This window comes from Pseudophryne corroboree, chromosome 4 (assembly GCF_028390025.1).
Source record: "Pseudophryne corroboree isolate aPseCor3 chromosome 4, aPseCor3.hap2, whole genome shotgun sequence".
Classification (NCBI taxonomy): Eukaryota; Metazoa; Chordata; class Amphibia; order Anura; family Myobatrachidae; genus Pseudophryne; species Pseudophryne corroboree.
This window is the reverse complement of record NC_086447.1, coordinates 435227343-435248954: the sequence shown is the minus strand read 5'-3', so window position 1 is coordinate 435248954 and position 21612 is coordinate 435227343. Positions and strand designations below refer to the sequence as shown.

Below are 21612 nucleotides of genomic sequence, written 5' to 3'. Positions count from 1 at the left end.
GACATGAGACGGCCGGCAAACAAATTAGTACCTGTCCAGGCGTCTCAGACACCGTCAGGGGCTTGTAAAAACGCCCATTTACCTCAGTTGGTCGACACAGACACGGACACTGACTTCAGTGTCGACGGTGAAGAAACAAACGTATTTTCCTTTAGGGCCACACGTTACATGTTAAGGGCAATGAAGGAGGTGTTACATATTTCTGATACTACAAGTACCACAAATAAGGGTATTATGTAGGGTGGGAATAATCTACTTGTAGTTTTTCCTGAATCAGATAAATTAAAGTGTGTGATGATACGTGGGTTTCCTCCGATAGAAAGTTATTGGAGGTATACCCTTTCCCGCCAGAAGTGAGGGCGAGTTGGGAAACACACCTTAGGGTGGATAAGGCGCTCACACGCTTATAAAAACAAGTGGCGTTACCGTCTCCAGATACGGCCGCCCTCAAAGAGCCAGCTGATAGGAAGCTGAAAAATATCCTAAAAAGTATATACACACATACTGGTGTTATACTACGACCAGCAATCGCCTCAGCCTGGATGTGCAGCGCTGGGGGGGCTTGGTCGGATTTCCTGACTGAAAATATTGATACCCTTGACAGGAACAATATTTTATTGACTATAGAGCATTTTAAGGATGCATTTCTATATATGCGAGATGCGCAGAGGGATATTTGCATTCTGGCATCAAGAGTAGATGTGATGTCCATATCTGCCAGACGATGTTTATAGACACGACAGTGGTCAGGTGATGCAGATTCCAGACGGCACATGGAAGTATTGCCGTATAAAGGGGCGGTCCATCGGACCTGGTGGCCATGGCAACAGCTGGAAAATCCACTTTTGTTACCCCAAGTCACATCTCAGCAGAAAAGGACACAGTCTTTTCAGTCTCAGTCCTTTCGTACCCATAAAGGCAGGCGGGCAAAAGGCCAGTCATATCTGCCCAGGGTTAGAGGAAAGGGAAGAAGACTGCAGCAGGCAGCCCATTCCCAGGAACAGAAGTCCTCCACAGCTTCTGCCAAGTCCGTAGCATGTCGCTGGGGCCATACAAGCGGACTCAGGTGCGGTGGGGGGTCATCTCAAGAGTTTCAGCACGCAGTGGGCTCACTCGCAAGTGGACTCCTGGATCCTACACGTAGTATCCCAGGTGTACATTGGAAATTCGAGACGTCTTCCCCTCACAAGTTCCTGAAGTCTGCTTTACCAACGTCTCCCTCCGACAGGGAGGCAGTATTGGGAAAAAATTCACAGGCTGTATTCCCAGCAGGTGATAATCAAAGTACCCCTCCTACAACAAGGGAAGGGGTATTATTCCACACTATATTGTGGTACTGAAGCCAAACGGCTCGGTGAGATCTAAAAGATTTGAACAATTACATACAAGGGTTCAAATCAAGATGGAGTCACTCAGAGCAGTGATAGCGAACCAGGACGATATGGTGTCACTGGATATCAGGGACGCTTACCTACATGTCCAAATTTTGCCCTTCTCACCAAGGGTATCTCAGGTTCGTGGTACAGAACTGTCACTATCAGTTCAGAAGCTGCCGTTTGGATTGTCCACGGCACCCCGGGTCTTTACCATGGTAATGGCCGAAATGATGATTCTTCCTAAAAGAAATATGGACGCTTTCCTGATAAGGGCAAGGTCCAGAGAACATTTGGCGGTCGGAGTAGCACTATCTCAAGTAGTTCTACGACAGCACGAGTGGATTCCTAAATATTCCAAAATCGCAGCTTTTTCCGACGACACGTCTAATGTTCCTAGGAATGATTCTGGACACAGTCCAGAAAAGGATGTTTTCTCCCGGAGAAGAAGGCCAGGGAGTTATCCGAGCTAGTCAGGAACCTCCTAAAACCAGGAAAAGTATCAGTGCATCATTGCACAAGGGTCCTGTGAAAAATGGTGGTTTCTTACAAAGCGATCCCATTCGGTAGATTTCACGCAAGAACCTTTCAGTGGAATCTGCTGGGAAAATGGTCCGGATCGCATCTTCAGATGCATCAGCGGATAACCCTGTCTCCAAGGACAAGGGTGTTTTCTTCTGCGGTGGCTGCAGAGTGCTCATCTATGAAAGGGCCGCAGATTCGACATTCAGGACTGGGTCCTGGTGACCACGGATGCCAGCCTGAGTGGCTGGGGAGCAGTCACACAAGGAAAAAAATTTCCAGGGAGTGTGATCAAGTCTGGAGACTTCTCTCCACATAAATATATTGGAGCTAAGGGCAATTTACAAGGCTCTAAGCTTAGCAAGACCTCTGCTTCAAGGTCAGCCGGTATTGATCCAGTGGGACAACATCACGGCAGTCGCCCACGTAAACAGACAGGGTGGCACATGAAGCAGGAGGGAAATGGCAGAAACTGCAAGGATTCTTCGCTGGGCGAAAAATCATGTGATAACACTCTCAGCAGTGTTAATTCCGGGAGTGGAAAACTGGGAAGCAGACTTCCTCAGCAGGCATAACCTCCACCCGGGAGAGTGGGGACTTCAGCGGGAAGTCTTCCACATGATTGTAAACCGTTGGGAAAAACCAAAGGTGGACATGATGGCGTCCCGCCTGAACAAAAAACTAGACAAATATTGCGCCAGGTCAAGGGACCCTCAGGCAATAGCGGTGGACGCTCTGGTAACACTGTGGGTGTACCAGTCAGGGTATGTGTTCCCTCCTATGCATCTCATACCAAAAGTACTGAGAATCATAAGAAGGAGATGAGTAAGAACGATACTCGTGGTTCCAGATGGGTCAAGAAGGACTTGGTACCCGGAACTTCAAGAGATGCTCACGGAAGAACCGTGGCCGCTACCTTTAAGAAAGGACCTGCTCCAGCAGGGGCCTTGTCTGTTCCAAGACTTACCGCGGCTGCGTTTGACGGCATGGCAGTTGAACGCCGGATCCTGAAAGGGCATTCCAGATGAAGTCATCCCTACCCTGGTCGAAGCCAGGAAGGATGTAACCGCAAAACATTTTCACCGCATTTGGCGAAAATATGTTGCGTGGTGTGAGGCCAAGAAGGTCCCTACAGAGGAATTCCAACTGGGTCGTTTCCTACATTTCCTGAAAACAGGACTGTCTATGGGCCTAAAATTAGGGTCCATTAAGGTTCAAATTTCGACCCTGTCGAATTTCTTCCAGAAAGAACTGGCTTCAGTGCCTGAAGTTCAGACGTTTGTAAAAGGGGTACTGCATATACAGCCTCCTTTTGTGCCCCCAGTGGCACCTTGGGATCTCAATGTTGTTTTGAGTTTCCTAAAGTCACATTGGTTTGATCCACTCACCACTGTGGAATTAAAATATTTCACATGGAAGGTGAAGATTCTATTAGCCCTGGCTTCAGCCAGGCGTGTGTCAGAATGGGCGGCTTTATCATATAAAAGCCCTTACTTAATTTTTCATTCTGACAGGGCAGAATTGAGGACTCGTCCTCAATTTCTCCTTAAGGTGTTTTCTGTTTTTCACATGAACCAACCTATTGTGGTACCTGCGGCTACTAGGGACTTGGAGGACTCCAAGTTACTTGACGTTGTCAGGGCCCTGAAAATATATGTTTCCAGGACGACTGGAGTCAGAAAATCTGACTCGCTGTTTAGCCTGTATGCACCCAACAAGATGGGTGTTCCTGCTTCTAAGCAGACGATTGCTCGCTGGATTTGTAGTACAATTCAGCTTGCACATTCTGTGGCAGGCTTGCCACAGCCAAAATCAGTAAAAGCCCATTCCACAAGGAAGTGGGCTCATCTTGGGCGGCTGCCCGAGGGGTCTCGGCTTTACAACTTTGCCGAGCTGCTACTTGGTCAGGGGCACACCCTGACTGAGGAGGACCTGGAGTTCTCTCATTCGGTGCTGCAGAGTCATCCGCACTCTCCCGCCCGTTTGGGAGCTTTGGTATAATCCCCATGGTCCTGACGGAGTCCCCAGCATCCACTTAGGACGTTAGAGAAAATAAGAATTTACTTACCGATAATTCTATTTCTCGTAGTCCGTAGTGGATGCTGGGCGCCCATCCCAAGTGCGGATTGTCTGCAATACTTGTACATAGTTATTGTTACAAAAATCGGGTTATTCTTGTTGTGAGCCATCTTTTCAGAGGCTCCTTCGTTGTTATCATACTGTTAACTGGGTTCAGATCACAGGTTGTACGGTGTGATTGGTGTGGCTGGTATGAGTCGTACCCGGGATTCAATATCCTTCCTTATTATGCACGCTCGTCCGGGCACAGTATCCTAACTGAGGCTTGGAGGAGGGTCATAGGGGGAGGAGCCAGTGCACACCACCTGATCCTAAAGCTTTTATTATTGTGCCCTGTCTCCTGCGGAGCCGCTAAACCCCATGGTCCTGACGGAGTCCCCAGCATCCACTACGGACTACGAGAAATAGAATTATCGGTAAGTAAATTCTTATTTTTTCCTGAATCAGATGAATTAAATGAGGTGTGTGACAAAGCGTGGGTTTCCCCCGATAAAAAACTGCTGATTTCTAATAAATTATTGGCATTATACCCTTTCCCGCCAGAGGTTAGGGCGCGTTGGGAAACACCCCCTAGGGTAGATAAGGCGCTCACACGCTTATCAAAACAAGTGGCGTTGCCGTCTCCTGATACGGCCGCCCTCAAGGAACCAGCTGATAGAAAGCTGGAAAATATCCTAAAGGGTATATACACACATACTGGTGTTATACTACGACCAGCAATCGCCTCAGCCTGGATGTGCAGCGCTGGAGTGGCTTGGTCGGATTCCCTGACTGAAAATATTGATACCCTGGATAGGGATAGTATATTATTGACTATAGAGCATTTAAAGGATGCATTACTATATATGCGAGATGCACAGAGGGATATTTGCACCCTGGCATCAAGAGTAAGTGCGCTGTCCATTTCTGCCAGAAGAAGTTTATGGACACGACAGTGGTCAGGTGATGCGGATTCCAAACGGCATATGGAAGTTTTGCCGTATAAAGGGGAGGAGTTATTTGGGGTCGGTCTATCGGACCTGGTGGCCACGGCGACGGCTGGGAAATCCACCTTTTTACCCCAGGTCACCTCTCAGCAGAAAAAGACACCGTCTTTTCAAACTCAGTCCTTTCGTCCCCATAAGGGCAAGCGGGCAAAAGGCCACTCATTTCTGCCCCGGGGCAGAGGAAGGGGAAAAAGACTGCAGCAGGCAGCCTCTTCCCAGGATCAGAAGCCCTCCCCTGCTTCTGCCAAGTCTTCAGCATGACGCTGGGGCTTTACAAGCGGACTCAGGCACGGTGGGGGCCCGTCTCAAAAATTTCAACGCGCAGTGGGCTCACTCGCAAGTGGACCCCTGGATCCTGCAGGTAGTATCACAGGGGTACAAATTGGAATTCGAGACGTCTCCCCCTCGCCGGTTCCTGAAGTCTGCTCTACCAACGTCTCCCTCCGACAGGGAGGCAGTATTGGAAGCTATTCACAAGCTGTATTCCCAGCAGGTGATAATCAAGGTACCCCTCCTACAACAGGGAAAGGGGTATTACTCCACGCTGTTTGTGGTACCGAAGCCGGACGGCTCGGTGAGACCGATTTTAAATCTGAAATCATTGAACACTTACATAAAAAGGTTCAAATTCAAGATGGAGTCACTCAGAGCAGTGATAGCGAACCTGGAAGAAGGGGACTATATGGTGTCTCTGGACATCAAAGATGCTTATCTCCATGTCCCAATCTACCCTTCTCACCAAGGGTACATCAGGTTTGTGGTACAAAACTGTCATTATCAGTTTCAGACGCTGCCGTTTGGATTGTCCACGGCACCACGGGTCTTTACCAAGGTAATGGCCGAAATGATGATTCTTCTTCGAAGAAAAGGCGTCTTAATTATCCCTTACTTGGACGATCTCCTGATAAGGGCAAGGTCCAGGGAACAGTTAGAGGTCGGAGTAGCACTATCTCAGGTAGTGCTACGTCAGCACGGGTGGATTCTAAATATTCCAAAATCGCAGCTGATTCCAACAACACGTCTACTGTTCCTAGGGATGATTCTGGACACAGTCCAGAAAAAGGTGTTTCTCCCGGAGGAGAAGGCCAGGGAGTTATCCGAGCTAGTCAGGAACCTCCTGAAACCAGGACAAGTGTCAGTGCATCAATGCACAAGGGTCCTGGGAAAGATGGTGGCTTCTTACGAAGCGATTCCATTCGGAAGATTCCATGCAAGAACTTTTCAGTGGGATCTGCTGGACAAATGGTCCGGATCGCATCTTCAGATGCATCAGCGGATAACCCTATCTCCAAGGACAAGGGTGTCTCTCCTGTGGTGGTTGCAGAGTGCTCATCTTCTAGAGGGCCGCAGATTCGGCATTCAGGACTGGATTCTGGTGACCACGGATGCCAGCCTGAGAGGCTGGGGAGCAGTCACACAGGGAAGAAATTTCCAGGGCTTGTGGTCAAGCATGGAAACGTCTCTTCACATAAATATCCTGGAACTAAGGGCAATTTACAATGCCCTAAGTCAAGCAAGGCCTCTGCTTCAGGGTCAGTCGGTATTGATCCAATCGGACAACATCACGGCAGTCGCCCACGTAAACAGACAGGGCGGCACAAGAAGCAGGAGGGCAATGGCAGAAGCTGCAAGAATTCTTCGCTGGGCGGAAAATTATGTGACAGCACTGTCAGCGGTGTTCATTCCGGGAGTGGACAACTGGGAAGCAGACTTCCTCAGCAGACACGACCTCCACCCGGGGGAGTGGGGACTTCACCCAGAAGTCTTCCACGTGATTGTAAACCGTTGGGAAAAACCAAAGGTGGACATGATGGCGTCTCGTCTCAACAAGAAACTAGACAGATATTGCGCCAGGTCAAGGGACCCTCAGGCGATAGCGGTGGACGCTCTGGTAACACCGTGGGTGTACCAGTCAGTGTATGTGTTCCCTCCTCTGCCTCTCATACCCAAAGTATTGAGAATCATAAGAAGGAGAGGAGTAAGAACTATACTCGTGGCTCCGGATTGGCCAAGGAGGACTTGGTACCCGGAACTTCAAGAGATGCACACGGAGGACCCGTGGCCTCTACCTCTAAGAAAGGACCTGCTCCAGCAGGGACCTTGTCTGTTCCAAGACTTACCGCGGCTGCGTTTGACGGCATGGAGGTTGAACGCCGGATCCTGAAGGAAAAAGGCATTCCAGATGAAGTCATCCCTACCCTGATCAAGGCCAGGAAGGATGTAACCGCGAAACATCACCGCATTTGGCGAAAATATGTTGCGTGGTGTGAGGCCAAGAAGGCCCCTACAGAGGAATTTCAACTGGGTCGTTTCCTGCATTTCCTGCAAACAGGACTATCTATGGGCCTAAAATTAGGGTCCATTAAGGTTCAAATTTCGTCCCTGTCAATATTCTTCCAAAAAGAACTGGCTTCAGTGCCTGAAGTTCAGACGTTTGTCAAAGGGGTACTGCATATACAGCCTCCTTTTGTGCCTCCAGTGGCACCTTGGGATCTCAATGTAGTGTTGAGTCTCCTAAAGTCACATTGGTTTGAACCACTCACCACTGTGGAATTAAAATATCTCACATGGAAAGTGGTCATGCTGTTAGCCCTGGCTTCAGCCAGGCGTGTCTCAGAATTGGCGGCTTTATCATATAAAAGCCCTTACCTAATTTTTCATTCAGACAGGGCAGAACTGAGGACTCGCCCTCAATTTCTCCCTAAGGTGATTTCAGCGTTTCACATGAACCAGCCTATTGTGGTGCCTGCGGCTACTAGGGACTTGGAGGACTCCAAGTTGCTGGACGTAGTCAGGGCCCTGAAAATATATGTTTCCAGGACGGCTGGAGTCAGAAAATCTGACTCGCTGTTTATCCTGTATGCACCCAACAAGCTGGGTGCTCCTGCTTCTAAGCAGACGATTGCTCGTTGGATTTGTAGTACGATTCAGCTTGCACATTCTGTGGCAGGCCTGCCACAGCCAAAATCTGTAAAAGCCCATTCCACAAGGAAGGTGGGCTCATCTTGGGCGGCTGCCCGAGGGGTCTCGGCTTTACAACTTTGCCGAGCAGCTACTTGGTCAGGGGCAAACACGTTTGTAAAATCCTACAAATTCGATACCCTGGCTGAGGAGGACCTGGAGTTCTCTCATTCGGTGCTGCAGAGTCATCCGCACTCTCCCGCCCGTTTGGGAGCTTTGGTATAATCCCCATGGTCCTTACGGAGTTCCCAGCATCCACTAGGACGTCAGAGAAAATAAGAATTTACTTACCGATAATTCTATTTCTCATAGTCCGTAGTGGATGCTGGGCGCCCATCCCAAGTGCGGATTGTCTGCAATACTTGTATATAGTTATTGTTACAAAAATCGGGTTGTTTATTGTTGTGAGCCATCTTTTCAGAGGCTCCTACGTTTATCATACTGTTAACTGGGTTCAGATCACAAGTTGTACGGTGTGATTGGTGTGGCTGGTATGAGTCTTACCCGGGATTCAAGATCCTTCCTTATTATGTACGCTCGTCCGGGCACAGTATCCTAACTGAGGCTTGGAGGAGGGTCATAGGGGGAGGAGCCAGTGCACACCAGCTAGTCATAAAGCTTTTACTTTTGTGCCCAGTCTCCTGCGGAGCCGCTATTCCCCATGGTCCTTACGGAGTTCCCAGCATCCACTACGGACTATGAGAAATAGAATTATCGGTAAGTAAATTCTTATTTTCTTGCTTGAACTTTCGAATTACCCTGGGCAGGAGTGACACCGGAGGGAACACGTACGGCAGCCGAAACCTCCACGGTACCGCCAGCGCATCCACGAATGCTGCTTGAGGATCCTTGTCCTTGCTCCGAAGACCGGAACCTTGTGATTGTGTCGAGACGCCATCAGATCTATGTCTGGAAGGCCCCACCTTTCCACAAGGAGTTGAAACACTTCTGGATTGAGGCCCCACTCGCCGGCATGTACGTCCTGATGACTGAGAAAGTCCGCTTCCCAATTCAGGACTCCCGGAATGAATGTTGCCGATATGGCCGGTAGATGGCATTCTGCCCACTGTAGAATCCGTGAGACTTCCTTCATTGCCAAACGGCTTAGATGATTTATGTAAGCCACTGTGGTGGCGTTGTCCGACTGTACTTGAACAGGACTCCTCCTTGGTCCACCGTCCCTGAAGGGAGTGTTGCTCCAGCACCGCTCCCCAACCTCTGAGACTGGCATCTGTCGTCAACAGGACCCAGTCGGATATCCCGAAGGGATGGTCCCTGCACAATCGTTGGTCCTGGAGCCACCAGTGCAGCGACAGACCGACCTCCGGAGTCAATGAGATCATGTGAGACCTTATCCAGTGAGGCAGGCCGTCCCACTTGGCTAGAATTAGCCTCTGGAGGGGCGAGAATGGAATTGAGCAGACTCCACCATGTCGAATGCTGAGACCATGAGGCCCAGCACCTGCATTGCCGAATGTATAGACACTTGCGGACGAGAAAGTATGCAACGAATCCTGTCCTGAAGCTTCAGGACTTTCTCCTGAGACAAGAACAACCTCTGGTTGTGAGTGTCCAATAGCGCTACCAGGTGCACCATGCTCTGAGCAGGCACCAGGGAGGATTTCTTCCAGTTGATGAGCCACCCGTGGGCTTGTAGAAACCGGACCGTCGTATCCAGATGACGTAGGAGAAGTTCTGGGGAATTTGCCAGGATTAACAAGTCGTCCAGATACGGCAGTATCCTGACCCCTTGACGGCGGAGTACCACCGTCATCACTGCCATGACCTTGTTGAAGACTCGCGGAGCCGTAGTTAAACCAAAAGGTAACGCCCGAAACTGGTAATGGAGGTTGCCAATCGCAAACCTCAGGTATTGCTGATGTGACACTGCAACAGGAATATGCAGGTAAGCATCCTGTATATCCAGGGAGACCATGTAGTCCCCAGGTTCCAAGGCCAGAACTATAGAGCGACGGGTTTCCATACGGAACTTGGAAACCTTCACAAACCTGTTCAATGCCTTGAGGTTGAGAATGGGCCGGGAGGACCCATTCGGTTTTGGGACTAGAAACAGCGGCGAATAGTACCCCCGGCCCCTCTGCGCAAGAGGCACCTGTACTACGACTCCTGTATCCAGGAGGGTCTGTACCACCGAATGTAGAGTGTTTGCCTTTGTCTGGTCCAACGGGACATCTGTCCGGCAAAATCGATGAGGGGGTCGGTTTTTGAAGGCTATGGCGTAACCTCGAGTGACGACTTCCCATACCCAGGCATCTGAAGTGGTCTTCAACCATTCCTGGGTATACCCTAGAAGCCGGCCCCCCCACCCTGGGATCCCCCAGGGGTAGGCTTGCCCCGTCATGCGGCAGGCTTACCGGTCTTGGAAGCTGGCTGACGGGCCGCCAAGGCTCTTTTGGGCTTTGGCTTACCAGGTTTGGAAGTGCAGGTCTGCTTGTTGTACGCCTGACCTTTTGCTTTACCTGAAGGATGAAAGGGGTGAAAGGAAGTACCTTTAGTCTTCGACACAGAAGGAGTGGTACTTGGCAGACAGGCAGTTTTGGCAGTAGCCAAGTCAGCCACTATCTTATTTAAGTCCTCCCCAAACAGAATATCTCCCTTGAAAGGGAGTACCTCCAGGGTTTTTCTAGAGTCCAGATCCACAGACTAGGATCTCAGCCACAATATCCGGCGAGCCAGGACTGATGTAGTAGAGGCCTTGGCTGCTAGGATACCGGCATCAGAAGCCGCCTCTTTAATATAGCGAGAAGCTGTAACAATATATGCATTGTCTAGCATGGTCAGAAGAGATTTCAGCTTCTAACTCCAAGGCCCATGCTTCAATAACCTCTGCAGCCCATGTTGCTGCAATAGTGGGCCTTTGTGCAGCACCCGTGAGGGTGTAAATCGCTTTCAGACAACCCTCCACACGTTTATCCGTAGGCTCTTTTAGAGACGTGACGGTAGTGAAAAAAAACAGACCTGCGCCTATGCCCTGGTGATCTAGTGGGATTGCCTGTACTGCCACAGTGTCTACCGCCAGCGCGCGCGGCCCGCCTCCCACTGACCGCGCCGGATCACGATAAAGTACGGGTCCCGCAAGTGGGACCCACTCACCACCTCCCGAAGCGCGGCCACGCGATCCCGGATAGCCTCCGTCGTGTGTGCCTGACCATGAAGAAAACCGGAGCCTCCTGCTGTAGTTACCAGGCAACCAGGGCTCGGGAGTGTACAGCGCTGCTGGGGAGAGCTGGAGCTGGAGCTGCAGCAGTGAATGTCTCTGACATTTACACACTGCTGCTGCCCTTGTAGTCTTCACTTTATCTTCAAAAAAAGCTCTTCTTAGGGCTGCCTGGAGCAGCCCCTCTGTTATGTTCCTGCTATCTGCGGCACCAACTACAAAACCGAGCTCCTGTGCAGGGAGGCGGGGTTATAGAGGAGGCGGCGCTATGCATTCTGGGAATAGTCAAAGCTTTTCAGCCTGTTGGTGCCTCGGATCAAGATCCTACTCTACACCCCAATGTCTATCCTTGTGGAGCCCAGTGTACCCCGCAGCAGGAAACAAAAAACTTAGCCTTAAAGATTGACAGTGCAGGTGCGACTGTATGGTTCCATAGTTAAAGGATGGCCGTACGGGCTGCTGCGCCCACTGCCATCGTTAATCTTCTACACCCAGAGGTAATACGGAGATGAACAGTAATAATCCCGTCAGACTCACAATCAGTCCCATTATACATGACCTAGACCTTTTTAATTTTAATCTTTTTACAGTGTGACCTATAATATACTATACAAATCCTGAATATCTCCCTAAATCCTCAGTTGTATTTTGGTGCTTAGAAGTCTGCGCAATGTGTTTGAACATACTGTATTTGTATTCATATAATCAATGTTTGTTGCCCCATATAGCTCTGGCTGTTAAATATTGACACGTTATTGGTGGAATCAACAAAATGTGGACAAGGCAATTCCTACTTTTTCTCTGGAAATACATCCAACAACTCAGCAGAGGTCCTAGAAGTCCATAATGTGGCAAGGATACTGTACACGCCATGTATTTACAGAAGCAACACAGAGTGGGTATATTTTCTTTATCATTTTCTAATTATGGTGGGTATCCTATTAGGGTACGGGTCGTTGGGTCGACTCAACTTAGGTCGACCACTGAAGGTCGACATGGGCATTAGGTCGACATGTGAAAAGATCGACATGAGTTTTTGGACTTTTTTGGGTGTTGTTTTCTTCGTAAAGCGACGGCGAACCCCAATTAGTGCACCGTGTCCCCTTGCATGGCTCGCTTCGCTCGCCATGCTTCGGGCAAGGTGCCTCGCTCCGTTACCGTTCCCAGTTGTAGTCCACGTGAATCGTCACGTATAAAAAAAGTCCAAAAAAAATGTGAAAAACTCATGTCGACCTTTTGACCCGTCGACCTAGTACATGTTGACCTAATGATCATGTCGACCTATTGACTGTCGACGTAATGACTGTCGACCTAACGTCCGTATCCCATCCTATTAGCCATGATAATCGGTCGCACCAAAATCAGGCTATTATTGCCTGATGGTCATTGTCTGGCTATCCAACTATAGCCCTTTTTTTCTTGCAACCAATAACCGATTTTTGCACGGAAACACATAGGATCTGTGAAAAAAGCCACGGACCACTTTCGCAAAAAAATGGTTACTAGTCAGGGATTTGGTTTAGCCCCAGGCAAGTCAGTTAGCTGCACTAAATTGTCGTGGCAAATTGAATACCACCCAATAACTTTATTATAGTGGACAGAAATAATGCAGTGTGATATTATTTATTGTTGTGATAAGATACTATATTATACCGCTGTTGTTTTGTTGGTTTTTTTTTTTTTAGCTTCTTTTTTGTAGAGCAATGGTTTTCTATCCAGGATGTCACTCACTTCATTTCTAGAGTAATTACATTACATTTTGTACTTGAAATTTGGTCATGAACCCTGCAATAAAGATTGCTACAACATTCTTAATTTCAGATTAACGTTGATACATAATTAAAAACAATTTGCACTTAAAGCAGAGAATAGTTCAAACAAATTTGCTTCTGAACATCTGCTGTTCTTGCTGCAAAAACTTTCTTCAGTAACAATGTTTTTACCATTATTTAAATAACTTTCAACACATTGATTCAGTATAAAAAGGTGTCCTACTGTACGTAGGTTACATTTAACATGTCCTATGTTAATACAGGTGAAAATTAGAATATCGTGCAAAAGTTCATTTATTTCAGTAATTTTACTTAAAAGGTGAAACTAATATATTATATAGAATCATTACATGCAAAGTGAGATATGTCAAGCCTTTATTTGTTATAATTCTGATGATTGTGATTTACAGTTTAAGAAAACCCCAAATCCATAATCTCAGAAAATTAGAATATTACATAAAATCAATATAAAAAGATTTTAAATACAGCAACGTCGGCCCTCTGAAAAGTATAATCATGGATTCTATCAGCCTGTGGCACTTGCTGAGGTGTTATGGAAGACCAGGATGCTTCAATAGCGGTCTTCAGCTCTTCTGCATTGTTCGGTCTCATGTCTCTCATCTTTCTCTTGGCAATGCCCCATAGATTCTCTATGGGGTTCAGGTCAGGCGAGTTTGCTGGTCAATCCAGCACAGTAATCCCACTGTCATTGAACCAGGTTTTGGTACTTTTGGCAGTTTGGGCTGGTGCCAAGTCCTGCTGGAAATGAAGTCAGCATCTCCATAAAACTTGTCTGCTGAAGGAAGCATGAAGTGCTCTTAAATGTCCTGGTAGACAGCTGCGTTGACTCTGGACTTAATAAAGCACAATGGACCAACACCAGCAGATGATATGGCTTCCCAAATCAACACAGACTGTGTAAACTTCACACTGGACTTCAAACATCTTGGATTGTGTGCCTCTCCAGTCTTCCTCCATACTCGGGGACCTTGGTTTCCAAATGAGATTCAACATTTGCTCTAATCGGAAAAGAGGACTTTGGACCACTGAGTAACAGACCAGTTCTTTTTTTCTTTAGCCCAGGTAAGACGCTTCTGTTGTTGCTTGTTGTTCAGGAGCAGCTTGACAAGAGGAATTTGACATTTGAAGCCCATGTCCAGGATCCATTTGTGTGTGGTGGCTCTTTATGCACTAACTCCATCCTCAATCCACTCCTTGTGAAGCTGCCCCACACTTTTGAATGGCCTTTTCCTGACAATCCTCTACAGGCTACGGTCATCCCTGCTGCTTGTGCACCTTTTTCTTCCACACTTTTTCTTTCCACTTAACTTTCTATTAATGTGCTTTGATACAGCACTTTGAGAACATCCAACTTCTTTTGCAATATCCTTTCTCTATCGTCCTTGTGGATGCTGGGGTTCCTGAAAGGACCATGGGGAATAGCGGCTCCGCAGGAGACAGGGCACAAAAAGTAAAGCTTTCCGATCAGGTGGTGTGCACTGGCTCCTCCCCCTATGACCCTCCTCCAGACTCCAGTTAGATTTTTGTGCCCGGCCGAGAAGGGTGCAATCTAGGTGGCTCTCCTAAAGAGCTGCTTAGAGAAAGTTTAGCTTAGGTTTTTTATTTTACAGTGAGTCCTGCTGGCAACAGGATCACTGCAACGAGGGACTTAGGGGAGAAGGAGTGAACTCACCTGCGTGCAGGATGGATTGGCTTCTTGGCTACTGGACATCAGCTCCAGAGGGACGATCACAGGTACAGCCTGGATGGTCACCGGAGCCGCGCCGCCGGCCCCCTTGCAGATGCTGAAGTAAGAAGAGGTCCAGAATCGGCGGCTGAAGACTCCTGCAGTCTTCTAAAGGTAGCGCACAGCACTGCAGCTGTGCGCCATTTTCCTCTCAGCACACTTCACACGGCAGTCACTGAGGGTGCAGGGCGCTGGGAGGGGGGCGCCCTGGGAGGCAAATGAAAACCTTTTTTGGCGAAAAATACCTCACATATAGCCCCCAGAGGCTATATGGAGATATTTAACCCCTGCCAAGATTCACTAAATAGCGGGAGACGAGCCCGCCGAAAAAGGGGCGGGGCCTATCTCCTCAGCACACAGCGCCATTTTCTCTCACAGAAAGCCTGGAGAGAAGGCTCCCAGGCTCTCCCCTGCACTGCACTACAGAAACAGGGTTAAAACAGAGAGGGGGGGGCACTGATTTTGGCGATATTGAGATATATATAAAGATGCTATAAGGGAAAACACTTATATAAGGTTGTCCCTATATAATTATAGCGTTTTGGTGTGTGCTGGCAAACTCTCCCTCTGTCTCCCCAAAGGGCTAGTGTGGGTCCTGTCCTCTGTCAGAGCATTCCCGGTGTGTGTGCTGTGTGTCGGTACGTGTGTGTCGACATGTATGAGGACGATGTTGGTGAGGAGGCGGAGAAATTGCCTGTAATGGTGATGTCACTCTCTAGGGAGTCGACACCGGAATGGATGGCTTATTTAGGGAATTACGTGAGAATGTCAACACGCTGCAAGGTCGGTTGACGACGTGAGACGGCCGACAAACTATTAGTACCGGTCCAGGCGTCTCAGAAACACCGTCAGGGGCGTTAAAAACGCCCATTTACCTCAGTCGGTCGACACAGACACAGACACGGACACTGAATCCAGTGTCGACGGTGAATAAACAAACGTATTTCTCATTAGGGCCACACGTTAAGGGCAATGAAGGAGGTGTTGCATATTTCTGATACTACAAGTACCACAAAAAAGGGTATTATGTGGGAGTGAAAAAACTACCTGTAGTTTTTCCTGAATCAGATAAAATAAAATGAAGTGTGTGATGATGCGTGGGGTTACCCCGATAGCAAATATTGGCGTTATACCCTTTCCCGCCAGAAATTAGGGCGCGTTGGGAAACACCCCTTAGGGTGATAAGGCGCTCACACGCTTATCAAGTGGCGTTACCGTCTCCAGATACGGCCGCCCTCAAGGAGCCAGCTGATAGGAAGCTGGAAAGATATCCTAAAAAGTATATACACACATACGGTGGTTATACTGCGACCAGCGATCGCCATCAGCCTGGAGATGCAGTGCTGGGTTGGCTTGGTCGGATTCCCTGACTGAAAATATTTTATTCATATAGAGCATTTAATAGGATGCATTCTATATATATGTACGTGAGATGCACAGAGGGATATTTGCTCTCTGGCATCAAGATAAGTACGTTGTCCATATCACCCAGAAGATGTCATGGACACGACAGTGGTCAGGTGATACAGATCCCATACGGCACATGGAAGTATTGCCGTATAAAGGGAAGGAGTTAGTTGGGGTCGGTCCATCGGACCTGGGGACCACGGCAACAGCTGGGAAATCCAACCTTTTTACCCCAAGTTACATCTCAGCTGAAAAAGACACCGTCTTTTCAGCCTCAATCCTTCCTTTCCCATGAGGGCATGCAGGCAAAAGGCCAGTCATATCTGCCCAGACATAGAGGTAAGGGAAGTAGACTGCAGCAGGCAGCCCCTTCCCAGGAAAAGAAGCCCTCCACCGCGTCTGCCAAGTCCTCAGCATGACGCTGGGGCCATGCAAGCGGACTCAAGGTGGGGGGGTAGTCTCAAGAGTCTCAGCGCGCAGTGGGATCACTCGCAGGTTGACCCCTAGATAGTACAAGTATTATCCCAGGGGTACAGATTGGAGAGTCGAGACATCTTCTCCTCGCAGGTTTCTGAAGTCTGCTTTACCAACGGCTCCCTCCGACAGGGAGGCAGCATTGGAAACAATTCACAAGCTGTATATCCAGCAGGTGATAATCAAAGTACCCCTCCTACAACAAGGAAAAGGGTATTATTTTTCCACACTATATTGTGGTACTGACGCCAGACGGCTTGGTGAGACATAGTCTAAACTGAAATCTTTGAACACTTACATAAAAGGTTCAAATCGAGATGGAGTCACTCAGAGCAGTGATAGCGAACCGGAAAAAAGGGGACTATATGGTGTCCCTGGACATCAAGGATTACCTCCATGTCCAAATTTGCCCTTCTCAACAAGGGTACCTCTGGTTCGTGGTACAGAACTGTCAATATCAGTTTCAGACGATGCCGTTTGAATTATCCACGGCACCCCGGGCCTTTTACCAAGGTAATGGCCGAAAAGATGTTTCTTCAAAGAAAAAAGGCATCTAAATTATCCCTTACTTGGACGATATCCTGAAAAGGGCAAGTTCCAGAGAACAGTTGGAGGTCGGAAGAGCACTATCTAAAGTAGTTCTACGACAGCACGACTGGATTCTAAATATTCCAAGAATCGCAGCTGTTTTCCGACGATACGTCTGCTGTTCCTAGGAATGATTCTGGGCATAGTCCAGAAAAAGGTGTTCCTCCGGGAGGAAAAAGCCAAGGAGTTATTCGACCTAGTCAGAAACCTCCTAAAACCAGGCCAAGTATCAGTGCATCAATGCACAGGAGTCCTGGGAAAAATGGTGGCTTCTTACGAAGCGATTCCATTCGGCAGATCTCAGGGGATTTGCTGGACGAATGGTCCGGATCGCATTTTCAGATGCATCAGCGGATAATCCTGTCTCCAAGGACAAGGGTGTCTCTTCTGTGGGGGCTGCAGAGTGCTCATCTTTTAGAGGGCAGCACACTCAGCATTCAGGACTGTGTTCTGGGGACCACGGATACCAGCCTGAGAGGCTGGGGAGTAGTCACACAGGGAAAAAATTTCCAAGGAAGTGTGGTCAAGTCTGGAGACTTCTCTCCACATGAATATACTGGAGCTAAGGGCAATTTACAATGCTCTGAGCCTAGGAAGACTCCTGCTTCAAAGTCAACCGGTGCTGATCCAGTAGGACATCATCATGGCGGTCGCCCACGTTATCAGACGGGGCGACACAAGAAGCAGGAGGGCAATGACAGCAAGGATTCTTCGCTGGGCGGAAAATCATGTGATAACACTGTCAGCAGTGTTCATTCCGGGAGTGGGCAACTGGGAAGATTTCCTCAGCATAAATGAATTCCACCCGGAAAAGTGGAAACTTATTCTGGAAGTTTCCACATGATTGTAAACCGTTGGGAAAGACCAAAGGTGGTTATGATGGCGTCCCACCTGAAGCACCAGGTCAAGAGACACTCAGGCAATAGCTGGGACGCTCTGGTAACACCGTCGGTGTACCAGTCGGTGTATGTGTTCCATCCTCTGCTTTTCATACCCAATGTATTGAAAATGATAGGAAGGAGAGGAGTAAGAACTATACTCGTGGCTCCGGTTTGGCCAAGAAGGACTTGGTTCCCGGAACTTCAAGAGATACTAAGAAGGGTCTTGATTCGGCAAGAACCGTGTCTGTTCCGGGACTTACCGCAGCTGCGTTGACGCCAAGGCGGGTGAACGCCGGATCCTAAGGGAAAGAGGCATTCCGGAAGAGGTCATCCCTACCCTGGTCAGAGCCAGGAAGGAGGTGACCGCACAACATTATCACCACTTAGGTGAAAATATGTGCCAGGGTGTGAGTCCAGGAAGGCTCCACGGAAGAATTTCAACTAGGTTAATTTCTACATTTCCTGCAAACAGGAGTGTCTATGGGTCTCAAATTGGGTCCATTAAGGTTCAAATTTCGGCCTGTTGATTTTCTTCCAGAAAGAAATTGGCTTCAGTTCCTGAAGTCCAGAAGTTGTTAAGGGAGTACTGCATATACAGCCCCTTTGATGTCTCCAGTGGCACTGGGCGATCTCAACGTAGTTTTGGGATTCCTAAAAAATCACATTGGTTTAAACAACTCAAATCTGTGGATTTGATATATCTCACATGGAAAATGACCATGCTGTTGGTCCTGGCCTCGGCCAGGCGAGTGTCAGAATTGGCGGCTTTATCTCACAAAGCCATATCTGATTGTCCATTCGGACAGAGCAAAGCTGCGGACTCGTCCCCAGTTTCTCCTTAAGGTGGTGTCAGCGTTTCACCTGAACCAGCTTATTGTGGTACCTGCGGCTACTAGGGACTTGGAGGACTCCAAGTTGCTGGATGTTATCAGGGCCCTGAAAATATAGTTTCCAGGTTGGCTGGAGTCAGGAAATCTGACTTGCTGTTTATCCTGTATGCACCCAACAATGCTGGGTGCTTCTGCTTCTAAGCAGTCGATTGCTCGTGGGATTGGTAGCACAATTCAACTTGCACATTCTGTGGCAGGCCTGCCACAGTCTAAATCTGTTAAGGCCCATTCCACAAGGAAGGTGGGCTCATCTTGGGCGGCTGCCCGAGGGGTCTCGGCATTACAACTTTGCCGAGCAGCTACGTGGTCGGGGGAGAACACGTTTGTAAAATTCTACAAATTTGATACCCTGGCAAAAGAGGACCTGGAGTTCTCTCATTCGGTGCTGCAGAGTCATCCGCACTCTCCCGCCCGTTTGGGAGCTTTGGTATAATCCCCATGGTCCTTTCAGGAACCCCAGCATCCACAAGGACGATAGAGAAAATAAGAATTTACTTACCGATAATTCTATTTCTCGGAGTCCGTAGTGGATGCTGGGCGCCCATCCCAAGTGCGGATTATCTGCAATACTTGTACATAGTTATTGCTAACTAAATCGGGTTATTGTTGTTGTGAGCCATCTTTTCAGAGGCTCCGCTGTTATCATACTGTTAACTGGGTTCAGATCACAGGTTGTACAGTGTGATTGGTGTGGCTGGTATGAGTCTTACCCGGGATTCAAAATTCCTCCCTTATTGTGTACGCTCGTCCGGGCACAGTACCTAACTGGAGTCTGGAGGAGGGTCATAGGGGGAGGAGCCAGTGCACACCACCTGATCGGAAAGCTTTACTTTTTGTGCCCTGTCTCCTGCGGAGCCGCTATTCCCCATGGTCCTTTCAGGAACCCCAGCATCCACTACGGACTCCGAGAAATAGAATTATCGGTAAGTAAATTCTTATTTTTGAGGCCTTCCCTCCTTGTGGAGGGTGTCAATTATGGTTTTCTGCACAACTGTCAGGTCAGCAGTCTTCCCCATGATTGTGAATTGTACTGAACCAGACTGAGAGACCATTTAAAGGCTCTGGAACCCTTTGCATGTGGTTTGGATTAATTAGCTGATTAGGGTGTGACACTTTGAGCCTACAGTATTGAACCGTTTCACAATATTCAAATTTTCTGAGATTTTGGATTTGGGGTCTTCTTAAACTGTAAGCCACAATCATCAACATTATAACAAATAAAGTCTTGAAATATCTCATTTTGCATGTTATCAATCTATATAATATATCGGTTTGACATTTTAAGTAAAATTACTGAAATAAATGAACTTTTGCACAATAATCTAATTTTCTGAGTTTCACCTGTATAGCCTTTTCTTTACTATTGACTGGTGTACAATATGGTTTTCTAAACACTAGATAACTAGTACTACAGACTGCACAAACCATATTGCTTTGTTTTAAAGTGTACATTTCTGCTTGCCTGTCAACTGCTTTAAAAATATCCTTTTTTCATTTACTTTGTGCATTTGGTTTTATATAGAATATTTGCAGATGTTGTAATTGCATTTTGATGCACAATAATGAATAAAATGACAGAAGCCAGGTAAACTCTGTATTTCTGATAATTGTGTATTTTCTGCTTGCCTTTCTCAAAATTACCATTTGAATTGGTCTGTTCTCCATTCTATTTCTGCTATCGGTGTTCGAGAGCTCTATTTCGAGTCAATGGCCGTCAGTGTGACAAAAAAAAACTTCCACCTAAAAGTTTCAGCATTCTCTCAAAATGTATGTTTTCAAAATGGGTTTATTTTCATTTCAGAAGAATCTTTAGTTTGACAAGCCTCACAATGATTTATCACAATAGGCTGCTTAAAACTGCTTGGAATAATGAGCAACGTGAATTTCAGTACTTCCTTAAGGCTAAACTAGTCAGCAGGAGCTCAAATTGCAAGGTAGACACTTTTATTTGACTTCATATACAAGTGGAAATTTGTATGAGGCTACTATAACGAGGCCAATAGGGATTTGGGATTATTTATTTAAACCCTTATGAAATGTAAACTATTTTCCTTGTATGTTTAGCAGCGCAAAGAAAAGATTATCTCGAGACGGAAATGACAAAGTGAGAAAAAAAAGCATCAAATATTATATATTTGGTCAAATGTTCTGATTTAGATAATTATTTGGAAGAGGCACATTCAACATCTCCAGGATAATAGTCTATTTTGCATTCTGGGATTTTCCATTAATAATGGGGATTATGAACGACGGCATTAGACTTCTAGCTGGCAGAAGTGTTGATATTTCCCAACAGCATCATGAGATCAATAACATAAGTTATTATATTTCCTATATAAAACCCTGATGCATAAAGTTTAATGCCTCTTAAATATGCCCAAACGTCATCCTAGTCTTTAAAAAAAAAAAAAAAAGGTAGCACAGAAGTTTTAAAACAGAACTGTAAGAAAGCTTACTACTGCATAGAGTTTTTTTATGTATTCATTATTTTGGTTAATAAACAGAAACGGAATGCAAATATATATTTTTTAAATGTTCTGTTATTGTTTTCTTAAGTCCGACAACACACCATTTCTAGTATCATTAACAAACTGTCTGCAGGTTACTTTAATGTACAGTAGCATGTTTGAATGTAATCAACTAGTAAATTGAATCCGGTAAATGCTGAGTGGAGGGACCACACCAGACCGTGCATTATCTGGCCTGGTCGCAAACGATGCAACCATGCCAGGTGAGTGGTTAAAGTTCTGCTTT

General features: G+C 47.3%; 1 protein-coding gene across 1 annotated transcript in view; it reads left to right on the top strand.

Moving 5' to 3' along the window:
• UBE3D (ubiquitin protein ligase E3D) overlaps positions 1 to 21612 on the top strand; it is a 493536-nt gene that overhangs the window by 255383 nt on the left and 216541 nt on the right. Inside the window, exon 8 of the mRNA XM_063916895.1 lies at positions 11828 to 11994. Within this exon, the coding sequence (XP_063772965.1) occupies positions 11828 to 11994 (167 nt within the window). The remainder of the gene's footprint in view (positions 1 to 11827; positions 11995 to 21612) is intronic.